Source organism: Podarcis bocagei, assembly GCF_964188305.1.
Source record: "Podarcis bocagei genome assembly, chromosome: 2".
NCBI classification, from domain to species: domain Eukaryota; kingdom Metazoa; phylum Chordata; class Lepidosauria; order Squamata; family Lacertidae; genus Podarcis; species Podarcis bocagei.
Window position 1 is genome coordinate 55732917 of NC_138126.1, and position 14913 is coordinate 55747829.

Genomic DNA, 14913 nt, shown 5'->3' on the forward strand with positions numbered 1-14913 from the left:
CAGATAAAGATAAATGCTGCTCTAGTATCCCCTCCAGCATCTGTTACATTTTTTTCTTGAAGATTTTAAAGGTGTCATGGTGATCTAACACATGCTTGACTGTGTTGGCCTAAAAGTAGGAAATCCAACTATGCAGCAATCAGCCTGGGCCTAAGAAAATATTTTCCCCATTTTACATTTGGCCAGAAAATGTTCACTTGAGTGACGTTTGGGTGCACCAATTTTACTGGTACATGGACCAGAATTAGAAAATGTTAATTATGAGACAGAGGGCAAATGATTTTTTTTTTTGTTCAAGTTCAACATGCTCTCCCATACTGATTACACTAACATAAAAGTGTAAATGTATTACTTATGAACCGATAAAAGATTAAAGATTTTCAGTTTATCCATTTTGCTGAACTATTTGTGTATCCCAAAATATTTAAAATAAACCAGAGCAATACTTTTAAATCTTCATTCACAGTATGGATATGCATTTGTTCCATAATAAATGAAAAAAGGGTCCATTCATTTCTTTCCAAAAAGGGTCCATGGAACATACAGAATGGAAACGAACGAGCTTTTCTAGTTCTAATAGCAACAGCCATTAGCTTAAAGTTAGAAGGAAAGAAAGCACTTATTATGTAACTATTTTTAGTCCAAGCCCTTGGTGACAATTGGTTTTCATGCAGTGCAAAAGAAAAGGCCTCAAGAATATTTTTAAGGGTCTAAAGTTCACCAAGGAAGGCCAGCAATACTCCTGAGCCTTCTAAGAAAGGAGACACACAGGGCCAGGGTTTATCCATCGAAGCTCTAGGGAACCTCCTTATCCTGATAAAAGGTTATCAAAGATACTGTTTCCTAAGATGCAGGCATACCTTGTTTCCCTGACCTCTTTAGCCAAAGGTGTGGTTTTTTTTCTTTTTTTTAGTTGGAAAGCCTTCCTCCCAGATGCCGAGAGTTTTCAGTGCAAAACACACATACACATACACACACACGCACACAACACGACACGACACGACACGACACGACACAACACAACACAACACAACACAACACAACACAACACACACATGGAAGTACTGTATCAACATGTAAAACCTTCATGAAAACTGAATGGAAAGCACAGAAGTTATAGGCAGCAGAAAAGCAGATGGGTGCACCACTGAACTGGATGGGAAATGACATTGAAAGGTAACAACAACCTGAATTAGGCTTTCAGTAACGAAAGGAGAAATTCTTCTTGCACACCCTTCCCTGAACTATGATTTTTAAAATAATAATAATAATAATAATAATAACAACCCTTCGCATGCCTGTGTACAGTGGTCTTCTTCTGAAAAGAATGACAGAATATGTAGGTGGAACCACAAGACAGTTCCTGCTGATGAGTTGAGTTCCACCCAAAAAAGTGACTTTTGAATAATGGACTCTGAAGAGAGAAGAAAAGCAGGCAACAAAACAATCTTCTGCTAATTGGACAACAAAGCCTTCCGGCTCTAGTAATGGATTGTAGTAAAGAAGTATCTTTTCAAGATATGACGGGGGTGGCATTTCACACCGAATCCATTCTCACATTATGCTTTGGATTTAAAATAATGCAACAAGACTAAAATAATAAAAATGGAAATAATAATTGATTAACTTCAGCTTTCACATTAAAAAATAAGGTGTTAAAAATTCATAGTACATACCAGCATGGTGGTACATCCATTTGAATTTTTTATTCAAAGCTACCTTTATCTCTCGGTCCAGTATTTCTGAAGGAGCGTCTCCACCCCCATCGTTCTGCCCGGACACTGAGGTCTAGCGCTGAGGGCCTTCTGGCGGTTCCCTCACTGCGAGAAGCCAAGTTACAGGGAACCAGGCAGAGGGCCTTCTCGGTAGTGGCGCCCACCCTGTGGAACACCCTCCCACCAGATGTCAAAGAGAACAATAACTACCTGACTTTTAGAAGACATCTGAAGGCAGCCCTGTTTAGGGAAGCTTTTAATGTTTGATGTATTATGGTATTTTAATATTTTGTTGGAAGTCGCACAGAGTGGCTGGGGAATAAATTATTATTATTATTATTATTATTATTATTATTATTATTAATATTATTATTATTATTATTATTATTATCTCTTCCTGATACATTGCCTATGATCAGATGACTTAAATCCAAATGATGCTGTACACAAATAGCCATATTCTTCACTCTTTCCCTGTCATTGGGATTAAACTGGCCTATGCCACATACATTAGACTAGAAACTGCATCCTTTGACACCTTAAGGTTGTAATCGTATACACATTTACTTTGGAGTACATCGCTACCGACTCAGTGAGATTTCCTTTCTCATAAACAAGCACACAATTAGACTCTGGTCCTGCCAGACCATATGTGAGGAATTCCAGAACACAAATGGAATCAATTCAACTGATCAATCTTCTTACCTGTAGTCAAGGCCTCTTTCATTTTTATTGCACAGAATGGCTGTAGTTGCTCCCCTTGATTCGGCATAGGTCCTAGCTCAAAGGAGTTGAATGATATTCGTAAGAAGGGAGCCATTTCTCATAGCACAGTTGTAAACCTACACAGGGGGAGAAAACAGACAAAAAAGTTAAGGCTAGAGTTAAAAATTGGGCTGTGTGGAGAAAATAAGACGAAGAAAGGACTCAGTAAACCATGCTTGAAATCAACTCCTGGTGTGTTCTAAGACCCATCTCCTGAGTTGACTAAATTTATAGGAAAAAGATTGGATGCTTCTTTCTTTCCAGTAAAATTATAATAAATCCAATTCAGAGGAAATCTGAATCCAGACATTCTAGTTCGCATATAGCTTTTTAAAAACCAAAAACCAAAATGCATCATGTTATTGTGTGCTTGTTGGCTCATATCCTAAGAACTAAGTGTCTTGCTCTTCTCATGGAATAGAGGTTTTCACACTTTCTGTACCCCAAAAACCAGATCTATAAGGTCTGAGGACCCTGGGAAACGTTGTGAGATATGGCATAAGAGAGGCTGCAGATGGCTGGAAGATTTGAAAACTGCAGGGACCCCTTCCTTGGATAAGCAGAAGTGCTTTTCTGCTCACAGTGCACACTTTTTGGAACCAAACCACATATCTTTGGCTAGTGGCCATAATTAACCTTTCTAACTGACACATCATACATAAATCTCTTCATTTTTCTTATCCTGCTGTTGGAAACTTATTGCTCTAGATCACTGTCCATCTTGATAAGACACTTAAGCCCCACCAGTATTTAGCTAATGACTAATTTATTATCAGAAGCAAACATGTGTTTGGCTCCCTGCAGTTCTGTCATTGTGTTTAAGGCTGACACAAGCGCCAAAAAACAAGTCATCAGTAGAATGTTTCATTCTTCTCTGGACTAAATGAGAGCACAAATGTTGTTCATTTGTTTGCTTCATCTTACTTTAAATAAATCACTACCCCCACTTTGTCTAGACGGCTTGGTATCAAGATTTTAATGTTATACGTCTTCTCATTCACAATACTAATATCTCACCCAACCCCCAAATTGAAATCAAGGTGGCTTACATAAAAGCATATCATAGAATAAATAAAAAATACAGTATAAAATTATAAGCAAATCATACATACTTAAATATAAACATTGAAGTTAAAATGCTTCCAATTTGATATATTAGCTATACATCTTTTAAAGCAACACTAGATGACAAATATTTCAGACCTAAGAGAAAACTCTGCTTTAGAAAGCCTGTGGTCCAATATTACTATAAAAGAAAAACAAAATCTGTAATGAAAGATAAACTAAAAAGAAGTCTGTTTGATGTTTACAAATAGACATGAGGTCATCCTTACATTTTCTAACATATCACAAGACATTCAGTCTGCACATTCTCAGTACAAGCTACAAGCATTACAGCCAGAAACTATGATCTAAACCTCAAAATATGTGAAGCTTGATTGAATCATCATTCATGTGCATGGGAAACCTTTCACACAGATAAACTTCTGTGATCTATTTGCCTGCATAATTAAGAAGTCCAGTATTTCACTTGTGAAATATGCATGAAGTACAAAAGCATCTGGCTTTAGTACTTTTCCCTGCCACCTAGTAGTTTCAGTCTTTAAAAAAACCCAAAAACTACTCCAACCCACAAATCAGATCAGGTTCTATCCTGTCTTTCTTCTTTCCCCAATTTGCTTGCTTAAATCATTCTGAATTATTTGTACCCCATTTCCTACTGTCCGCTTGTTCTCTCAATTACATGCGTGTTATTATAAAAATATTTTCAGATCTGATGTGTATTTTGGCATGAGATTGTAAGGCAAACACACATCTTGGTTTCCTCAATTAAAAGACAAAAACGAATTCACAATCGTAATCCCCATTATATCTATACAGTATATCTATATATATTTAATTTATCCATTGCTTTTAGTAACACTCTTCACCTGTCCTGCATTAGCAACCACACAAATATAACCATTCCTACTTCCTTACACTGAAGTCAATCTTAATCACAGAGCAATTCTGTTCCACAGGTAGATTTCCACATGAGATCTGCAAAAAACTCGCTTGTCAGTGGCTCATCCTGGCAAATCAGTAGGTGGCGCTCTTTCCACTGTATCAGTAATTGATCTCCAGAAAACATACTACAACATGAATTGTTGCAAAGTGTCCCTTCTGTCTTAAATTGGCTTAAAACCATTTTTAAAAAATGCACAGCACACTCTTGCATACTGTTTTGTTAGACCAAAGAAGGGTTTCATTTGCTATCATTAAAAATGTCGTATTTTAATGTTGTATTTTAACATAACCATAAATAACTGGTGTATAATTTCAAATAAGCAACACTGAATCTGTTATAACCTAAACTGAGGAATACACCCTGATTACTATAAGCAAAGCCAACCATAAGATACACAATGATGCCACAAATTCCTTGCCACCATTTGCCACCTCACACAATGGCTGGTGTGAATGAAGGATTCTTCCAATCCTTTTTCATTAAAAAAAAAAAATGTTTTTATTAAAGATTTTCCTGGGTTATTCTTCCAGTCTTTATTATTCAGACCACCACCACCCCATCCATTGGTCATTCCAGTCATTGGCACAGGTATGCCACCTTCCAGATTCTTCCAGTTCCACTTTGCAGAAAGTTCCCCTTTCTTTTTGTTTCACTCCAGACTATGTTATGAATGGAGTAGATTTCAAAGCAAAATGGAAGTGAGAAGAACATGTATTTTGCAGTAATAACATAACTCTGGATAGCTCAGTTGGTTGGAGTGTGGTGCTGATAACGCCAAGGCTGCAGGTTTGATCCCCGTATGGGGCAGCTGCATATTCCTGCGTTACAGGGGGTTTGGACTAGATGATCCTCAGGGTCCCTTCCAGCTCTATGATTCTTACCTTTGCCAGAGGTCTATTATCCCTTGCTGTCATGAATTAAGACAGTATCAGTGATGGGCAGTGCTTTTTCTGGGGGTGCCCAAGGGTAAAAGTATGGCACAATTTCATGGTGAGTACTGGCACCTTTTCTTTCTAGAAGAACAGCACTGGTGATGGGGAGGGCCAGAAACAAAGCCAGGAAAAGGCCTTTCTCACTGGCAGCTCATCTTTCAGAGGCACTTCTTGGTATTGCCAGTACATCTCCTAGCTGTGTATTTGACTATGTGAGTTTAGCTCCCCCCCCCCACCAATTATTTCTATTTATCCCAAACATATATATGAAAGACACAGTTTCTAGAGTATGAATCAGATCCTTTTAAACAGTTCAAACTGAAGGTGTTTTCCTGAAACATGTTCTCTAAACAAATCTTGAATTAATATAGTACATATTCCTGAACTGACATGCTCAGATAATGTGCTTTGCTTGCTACTGAGTAGGAAACAAACTATTATAAACCCTTTCATTCCAAGGTACATATCCTTCTTTGAAAATGGAAGCTCTTACAGCAGGCTATAAAACTGAAGATAAATGAAATATTATTTTAAAGAGGAAGAGATTGTAATGTGGATCAAATGCTTTTTATTTTTGCTGTGGTGAGCATTTTCCTAGTAAACTAATGTTCATCATTGCCAACATGATTATTCGACTACCATTTAGGGGGAGAAGTCAGCATTTCCCATCTAGTCCTTGAGCTGATATTTGCATAAGTGTTTGTGTACCGTATACAGATACACCCATTGCAAGCAAGTGGTGCTTAGCAAGGATCCTAAAACACATTTAACAGCCAACATGCTTTCCACAAATTTTATTCAAGATGTCATTGACTGTTAAGAACAGGAAAAGAAGAATTCAGGTTTGATAGTTTCCAATTACTTGGTGACTCGCTGGCCTAGTTCACACATAAGCATGATTCAGTGTGCACAAATGGGCACCAAAAGTGAAGATCACACCTGCTGCATTATTTCCCCAGTCCTGCTGATGCTGGGCTCAGTACAGTGGTACCTCTAGTTATGGACTCGATCCATTCTAGGGTGCTGTTCGCACCCCAAAAAGTCCGCAACTAGAGTGCCACTTCTGTGCACACGCACAGCACGATAGAGCGCTTCTGCACATGCGTGAGATGCGCAGAGCGCTTCTGTGCATGCACGCATGGCGAAACCTGGAAGTATACACTTCCGGGTTTGCCGCATTCGTATCCTGAAAAAACGCAACCGGAGACTGACTTAACAAGCGGTACGGCTGTAATACATCTGAATCTAGGTTGTGGTTTTCTTGTCCAGACAAATCTCAAGCTGTAAGCAATATTTGTTTTCTGCAGCTGCAGCAGCAGCAGATGAGGAGCACAGCAGATGCAAACTTCACCTTGGGAACCCACATTTGCTCATTTATGCTGTTCCATGTTTGAGCATTGTGCATGAACTGGACCAATGTCTCTTTATTGGCTCCCATGTTTAAAACAAAGTACTGCTAGACTGACAAAAGCTGAGCGGAAACTGTTTGCTTTCCCTATATTTCAGAGGTCTCTACAGCAGCTCTCATAGCACTCCAAGGAACATAACAGCTGCTAACAAAACAATATTTACTGGAATGAAACATAGTGCTTTATCTGTTAAAAAAACAAAACAAAAACAAAATGTTAAGATATTCTGTTTGTGATAGCTTTAAGGTGGGAGAAGGATAAGCTACTTACAAAATGTAGAAACAATATTTCAGTAATCTATGAGAAATAAAAGTAAAGATTTAGTCACAATATTTCAGTGTATTGTGGAAAATATATTGGCCTGGTTCACAAATCCCATTAAATGGCCATTAAAAATAAGCTATGCTTTAATGAGAAGCAGCAGCACATAGTACACCTGGGGCAGGGGGGAAGCTCAGAGACCAAGGGTGGCAGCTGCAGCTGCCCAGAGGACTCCTAAGGAGAGGGGAGAAGAGAGGAGGCTGAGGGAACACTCCACAACAAGGGAGGGTGTTCAAAAAAAGGGTGAGAGGCTGCCAGCTCTGCAGGCAAGGGGTGACCTAACTGGGCTCATGAGTCCCACAGGGGTGCCACAGAAAGAATGTAGTTGGTCAAGGGAGCTGTGGACCCAAAAAGGTTGAAAACCTCTCAGTCAAAAAATAAATATGAATTTATGCTATAAAAAATCTTAAGGAACTACAGTGGCACCTCAGGTTACAGATGCTTCAGGTTACAGACTCTGCTAACCCAGAAATAGTACCTCGGGTTAAGAACTTTGCTTCAGGATGAGAACATGAATTGCTCGCCGGCGGCAGCGGGAGGCCCCATTAGCTAAGTTAAGAACAGGTTAAGAATAGTTTCAGGTTAATAACAGACCTCCAGAACGAATTAAGTTCTTAACCTGAGGTACCACTGTATACTGGAACTTTCTTATCTGGGTAAAAGACCCCCAGAAGCCACTCCATACACATGCATAAAGCTTGGAAGGTACAGACATCAGTTTTCAAGGGAGAATCTCTTGCAACTCTCAAGGCAAAAATGGATTTGAAAGTGCTACCAAGGCCCAAGTTTGACCTTCCTGCTACCTTGTCAGGCAATCTCCCAGTTGCCCATCCCCCAACCCTGTCTACAAAAAAAGAAAAAGAAAAAAGCAAGCTCTTACTGAGACTAGGTGTTTTGTTTTATATATAAACAGTCATTTATATACTTGCTGGTTACATAAAATACGTATTTAAATAAAATATGTATTTCCATTTCACAAGTTAGCCACTTATACCTCTGGATCAATATTTATATATCTTTTTTTCTGTTTATTTGTTTTTCTCCTGTATCAGTGTAAGCTATGTTTTTACCAATATACAAGTAGTTAAAAGGTTGCTATTTGCTATAGATGCTTTTGTGTAAATGAGATAATAAACATACTAGAACCACATCTTATTATGCACAGCTTTGGTGTTTGGAAAGGGTTGGGATTAAAAGATCAGTAGCAGGCTTTGATTAGCAAATTATACTGTAATCAGTGTTTGATACTTCTAGGTGCATTCTGCGAGAGGGAATGTCATTAGTGTGAGCAGTTTCTGAGCTCAGGGCGCAGTACTGTGCCTAAGATTTCAAATTAAAACTGCAGAGTGGAAGGAAAAGAGGACCTTTTTCTGTCTCCCCACTTGCAGCTACTCTCCGAAGACTGGAGAAAAGACCGTCTTAAGAGTATTAGGGGGGTGGTTAGGGGAAGGACTAGAAGTGTGCCTAGACATTCCGTTGTGCCCATAACCTAGGTTTAAGGTGCCATTTAGCTCCTTAGCTTTCATGTCTCAATTTGCAACACTGGCTGTGATGTACAAATCTTGTTTCCCAGCATTTGTTTTAAAAGGCGGAATAAAATTTACCTTAAAAAGCATATTTAGCTCCTTTTTAGAAGAGTATTCTGAAGTGAGTGATACAATTAAATAATTTGTTGTGTAAAAAAATCACAACTAGGGACATTCTTGCAAACTGGAATGTTAATCTCACAATTTGTTCTACCAGGAGGGCAACAACTGTGACATTTTGTTCTCTATTCTGAAGACAAGTGAAATTGTTTTTTCCTTGGCAAATTAATCACCCAGCTTTTGTCATATTAAAACTGCAACCTTACATTAAAAACAACAACCTTCCTCTAACAGTGTGAGTAGAAATACAATTTTATTCCTATTCTTTATACCAAGGTTATATCCATTTTTTCCCCAGCATTGCCTGACAGGTTTCCCCTCTCAGTATGCTACACACTTGAAAACTGCATAGGCACACAATGTAAAATTTATTGACTAGTTCAAAAAAGATGAAATGTAGCTAGGTGCGTGCTAGGAAATCAGGGCACACCCAACATTGAAACTACTGTAAATTCAGTGCCTTCAAATCAAAGGGAACTAAGCAGAAGGACCAGTTCTTCATGTTGTTTTTATGGATTCCTACCCTTGGTGAATAATAGTGGGTTCAAAACATGCAGAAATAGCATGTGGGTAGGTTTCCCCCCTTTTTTGTCCTTAGCACGGGGCTGCTAAGGCAATACATCTAGAGAGTTATGCAGTTGAATTGTATGATTTGTTTTGGCATTTTTCTGTTTGCAGTGTGTAAATCCATAGTGACAAATGTAACATTTGTAAGCTTCTTTACATAATATTTGTGTTTCAGCTCATATTATTTGAACTCCAATTAACATTAAACCATTTATTTGTTGACCAGCTTGATCTTCCCTACAAATAATCATGTGATTCATGTAACAGTTTTGCAACATCAAGAATTGATCTGTTACTTCATGACAACTGTTCTCAATAAAACATGAATCAAAACTAAAATTCCACTTGCGGCAATATACACAATGAGCGAATGTTTAATGGGCAAGTGTCAAACTTACAGTAATTTTGACTGGAAATATGGAAAAAAGGTTTTCTGGCATATGTCCTGTGACCAATGTAACAACAAATATTTTATTATTTATATGCCACCCATCTGACTGGTCTGCCCCAGACACTCTGGGAGGCTTCCAGCAAAATATAAAAACACAATAAATAAATAAATAAATAAATAAAAAGAAAAGAACAGCTTATTTGATGAGAAAAAATATTCTCCATCCCTACGTGTCTCAAGTGGTCATTTAAAAGAATGTACTTCATTTATTTATGAATCCCTCTTTCCTCTCATTAAAGTACTTCAACTCCCAAGATGTGTAAAACAACTTAAAGCTTCTTTATGTTAAGAATAATGAATGCTTGTAGAAAGTGTTAGTGGTTTTGCTTTATGCTTTTGCATAGGCAGCCTTTAGCCTTCTACCATTTACAGTTATGCTCTGCAGTATTTTCCGTCTGAATGCCAACTTCCTTCACAAGTCTAACTTCAATGCTTAACATAATTGAAATAATGGATTAACTACAGGGATTCTGCTGCACCAATATGTTGAGGAGTCCCAAACAGCTAATGGAGCAATTTCCATTTATATTTTGCTTTCCAACATCCTCCTCCCCGCTCTCAAAGACCAAATGGAAATTTCACAGACCAAAGAGTTGGATGTAGCTCTTTTCAGATAAATTGTTTTGAACAATCCATAAACAGTCCATTTCCATTATAACATGACTTTTTAATAAAATACAAAATCTACAGTGGAAAAGTTACTAGTCTCCAGGGGATTACGCTCAACAGAAAGAAAACGTAAGTGTGAATAATGAGCATCTGGACCATATACACGTAATTTAGTGCATGGGTGGGGGAGGGGGTGAATGTAGAAATAAACCAATTCTTTATCAATTTTTGGGATCAAGCTAGATCATTTTTCTCCCAGCTGTACACCCAAAAACTGTGAAAGCAAACCAAAGAGTATAAAGCGCCTTAATTCAAGGATTAAATCTATTACTCTCAACCTGAACCTCTATTTTAGCTTCCTCTCATAGGCAAGATTTCTTTTGAACAAGCACTGACTGTACTAGATGTTGCCCAAAACAAAGAAATGATTACAGTTCCTGTTCAGAGGATTTATAATCAATCAGAAAAAAAGAAAAATAAGGTAAGATACTTGGATGTAAGCAAACTATTTAAGATTTGTGAACTTGTCATAATGACTACAGAGTAATCCATTGATATACTGTAAACTGATTTTTATTTTTTTTTAAAGCGGAAATTCAAGAATTAATTATTTGACAAAACAATTCTGGAATATGTATGAGAAACCAGAATCAAATAAGCTTTCAGGGCTAAATTAGATATATTATTTGTCTGAATGCAATCAGGATGTGTGCTAGAAGGCCAAGGGAAGTCTCAGCAGCCCTGGAACAGTGGGGTCTATAGAGGGGGGAGTTTAAGTATTACTCTGCCAGGTACGGGGGGGGGGGGACACTAATATCTGAAGTTGCCATTTTGATTTCAATGAAAGTGTCCAATGGGAGTTTCTCTTAGAAGTCACGTAGGAAGATAAAAGCACAAGTGATCCCTCCTGTATTAGAATAAAGACCCATCCAAGTCCAGCATCAAAATTCCCAACTAGATGTCATTGGGAAGGCCAATAGCAGGACATGAATGCAACAACAATCTACTACTTTTTTCCCCTTCGGAGACTGGTATTCTGAGGAATGTCACCACTAATCCTGGAGGTTGCATATAATTCTCATGATTAGTAGTCATCGATAGCCTTATCTTCCACGAATTCGTCTAATTTTACTTTAAAGCTAAGTTGGTGGCCATTATCCCATCTTGTGGCACTGGCTTCACCAACTACATGCAACTACATAGAGCATGAAGGAGTACCTTTTCCCACGCGTTTGTTGTGAATCTCCCCTTTTCCCTGAATTACTCTGGGTTCTAGTAACCCTACTCACTCTGTCCACGTTGTGTGTAATTTTATGCATCTCTATCATCTCCCCACTTAAGTGTGTGTGTGTGTGTGTGTGTGTTTCTAATCTGAAAAACCACAAACATTGTAACCTTTCATTATAGGGAGTTGCTCCTGATCATTTTAAGTTTCCTTTTTCTGTGCCTTTTTCAGCTCCACGGTATCCGTTTTGACAAAAATGACAAAAGCTTTAGACAGCATGCCAAGTGTGGCCACGTTGTAGGCATTATAATATTAGCAGCTTCATTTCTGATCTCTTCCTGAACAATACCTAACATGGAATTTTAATCTCTTATCGAAACCTTTGCTTCAGGAACTGCATGGTTACATTTCCCCCATGTTATTGGTGATGACATGCACAATGACAACAGACTCCTGCTCCCCAGCACTACCAGACATGTTGAGATGGTCAGAGTTGTGTCAGGGAGTGGAAGAGTTACATTTCTCTTCCCCATCCTCCACAGTGGCAAGGCTGCTCAGGCTTTCCCTTGGCTTATATTTACAGAACACAAAAGACAAGCACATGTAGTTTGTACTCAGTAATAAGATATCCCCCCCCAAGCACATATCTTCAGATATTTTCTAGCTCCTTCCCTACATGCCCTCCCCAAAAAGCGAAAAGATAAATATATCTATAAGTGCCTGCTACTAAAAGAACGCATCGTATTTAGCAGCATGCCCGAGGATGTAGTTTTAATGCTAGCTTTCTAGTTTCTATTCTCTATGTTGAGTTTCTAATTGATGGTAATCAGCGATCTCCTCCCACTCACATAGCTGGGTGGTTTGAAGACTGTAGCTGCTTCCCAGCAAGACTGCAGCATTGACATGAGAGTTCAGATGGATGTAAACACTCATTCATATCATCCCCGTGATCAGAAATTCACACTGTCCCTTTATTGCACACTCTCACTTTAGAGAACAAACACTTTGTTTGCTAGCTGCCATAACCATGTTTGCTGTGACATGCATTCCATGCAGATCAAATCACACTATTTCTCCTCCCTCAGAATTGCAGGGGGGAGGGGAAGATGGTTTGCACCCGGCCAACCGTCCAGAGATGACCTTGGAACTGACTGCAAAATGACTGGTTTTGTTTTGATGGGAAGGACGCGGGTTGGGACTGGTTTTATCCAGTGCAGCCTCTGCGGTGGGGTCTTGACCAGTACCCACCCACCTACCCTTGACCCAGTGAGGGATTTTTTTTCTTTTCTGGTTTCCAATTTTGGTTGCGGCCACAGAGGAATTTTTCCTCCCCTGGAGTTCCTGATTACTTCTGGGTTTTACAGGTTTTTTGCCTAAGTCACACTGGGCTTGAGAAGTTTGGCAATTGTCCAGGCTCCCACCTTTTCCCCATTTTGGCAGATACAGTGCTGGGTTAGGTGAATTGGTGTGAAGGGAAAAAATGGTGAACATCTTGAGGCACCTTCTAGGAGATGAAAGTAACGCATCTGTTTTGCATGCAGAAGGTCCCAGGTATGGGAGATTTGCAGTCAAACCTAACAATCCATATTTCCTAGTTAGTATATAAAGGAGTTAAGGACCACAGAGTTCTAATTGCTACAGTCGGCTAATTTAGTTCACACTCTCTCTTCTCCTGAAAGGAAGTAAATAAGGCCTGTTTCCTGTCATCCAACCCACTCTTCACACTGCAAATAATGGAGTGCCATCTTGCTGAATTTCAACTAAGATTATTTTTGCCTGCATTAATTTATTGCTGCTGCATAGTGAAAATGCATATCTGAGACCTATAAACTAAGTAAATCATTTTAAAGCTTGTCCAAAAAACCAAGGGTTATGTATTATGATTCTCTGACTGTTTTGAACCACACTGTTTTGAACCACTTCACGAAGCAGCAATACCTATTTGCAGATCCTTCAGAGTTTTTCTAATAAATTTGTTGCCAATTAAAAATCCCAGACCTGAGTTCTCTCTCTCATTTGCAGGGCTATGGGTGCAACTCTCATGCTCTACTTGCATAGAATCGCCAGAATCTCATAGGTGTCCAAGTCTAGAATGGATCTTCCTTGTCTGCAGCATTTCTAGAATTTAGTTTCTTTCCATCATTTTTTTTTTAATCTATGCATTAGCTGGCAACTCATCATACTTCCTTTACTAGAGAGGAATAGTATCCAGGCCATTTTCCTGCACTGCTGATTGTGAGCAGCATTTCCATTTGAATCAGTGGCTTGCTATGAATCAACCCCCAGCCAGTCCAATTATCCCACAATCCAACCTCTCATCTCAAACCTCCTTTATCCTCAATGGATAAAATACACAGAAGTTAAAATCCATTTCCCCCATACATTCTGGGGCAGGGGGAAAGTATGATGCCATTTCTCTCTCTCTCTCTCTCTCTCTCTCTCTCTCTCTCTCACACACACACACACACACACACATTCTCAGGATTACATTCTTTCATAGTTCCAGAGGCTTCCTAAAGATGTACGTCTCTCACTGCTCCACATCTAATCCAGGGACTGATAACAACACTGTGAGAAAGCCAAGAAATCTTTTGGCAGTTTTACAAGGAAATTGTTGATGGGACAGAAATTCTGCCCACATTAAGTGTTTGTTTCTTAAAAACCTATATTGATTCCTAGTTCAAAGAAAAAAACCAGGGCATCATTTGGCTGGTACCATTGAGTGGCTACCTGTCTAGTCATGGATATCATTTTAGTTCAGAGTCCTGAACTAAGAACTGCCTGCTGGTGCACTTGACTCTGTTTCAAATTTGAGGAACAGATGGATACACAATTTCTTCTGTCTGAGGACAGCTTAGAAGTAATTGAGTATGACGCCCTAGCATGTCAATCAATGGCTGGTAACACCTTTCAACTTTTCTTTTTCTTTGTTTATTGCACTCTGCCCTAGAACTAATAAGCTTGTACATACTTCTCCAACACCAAATTCAGAGGTTGCCAGGAACAATATGGAATAAACTTTAATACCCATATGAACAGCCTATTAAATTCAGTTTATATTTGTAGAAAAGAATCATTCTACTGATCATCAGAGTGTTTCTCAGATAGTCACTTTTATTTTGGCAATTGCATTACAGTTCTGTACAATATCCAGCTGAGCCTTAAAATGAAGCTTTTCCTATAATTATCAAGTGCATTAGGCTTCATCTCCTCTAAACATATAACCATGAAAAGATGTGGCAGTCGGTTATTATTTCAGTGGCTT

General features: G+C 38.8%; 1 protein-coding gene across 3 annotated transcripts in view; it reads right to left on the minus strand.

The window, feature by feature from the left end:
- Positions 1-14913, minus strand: part of PRKCD (protein kinase C delta) — a 54029-nt gene that overhangs the window by 24760 nt on the left and 14356 nt on the right. For all 3 annotated transcript variants that reach the window (XM_081185152.1, XM_081185150.1, XM_081185151.1), the window contains exon 2: positions 2421-2557. In XM_081185152.1, the coding sequence (XP_081041278.1) occupies positions 2421-2535 (115 nt within the window). In that variant the 5' untranslated portion in view covers positions 2536-2557. The remainder of the gene's footprint in view (positions 1-2420; positions 2558-14913) is intronic.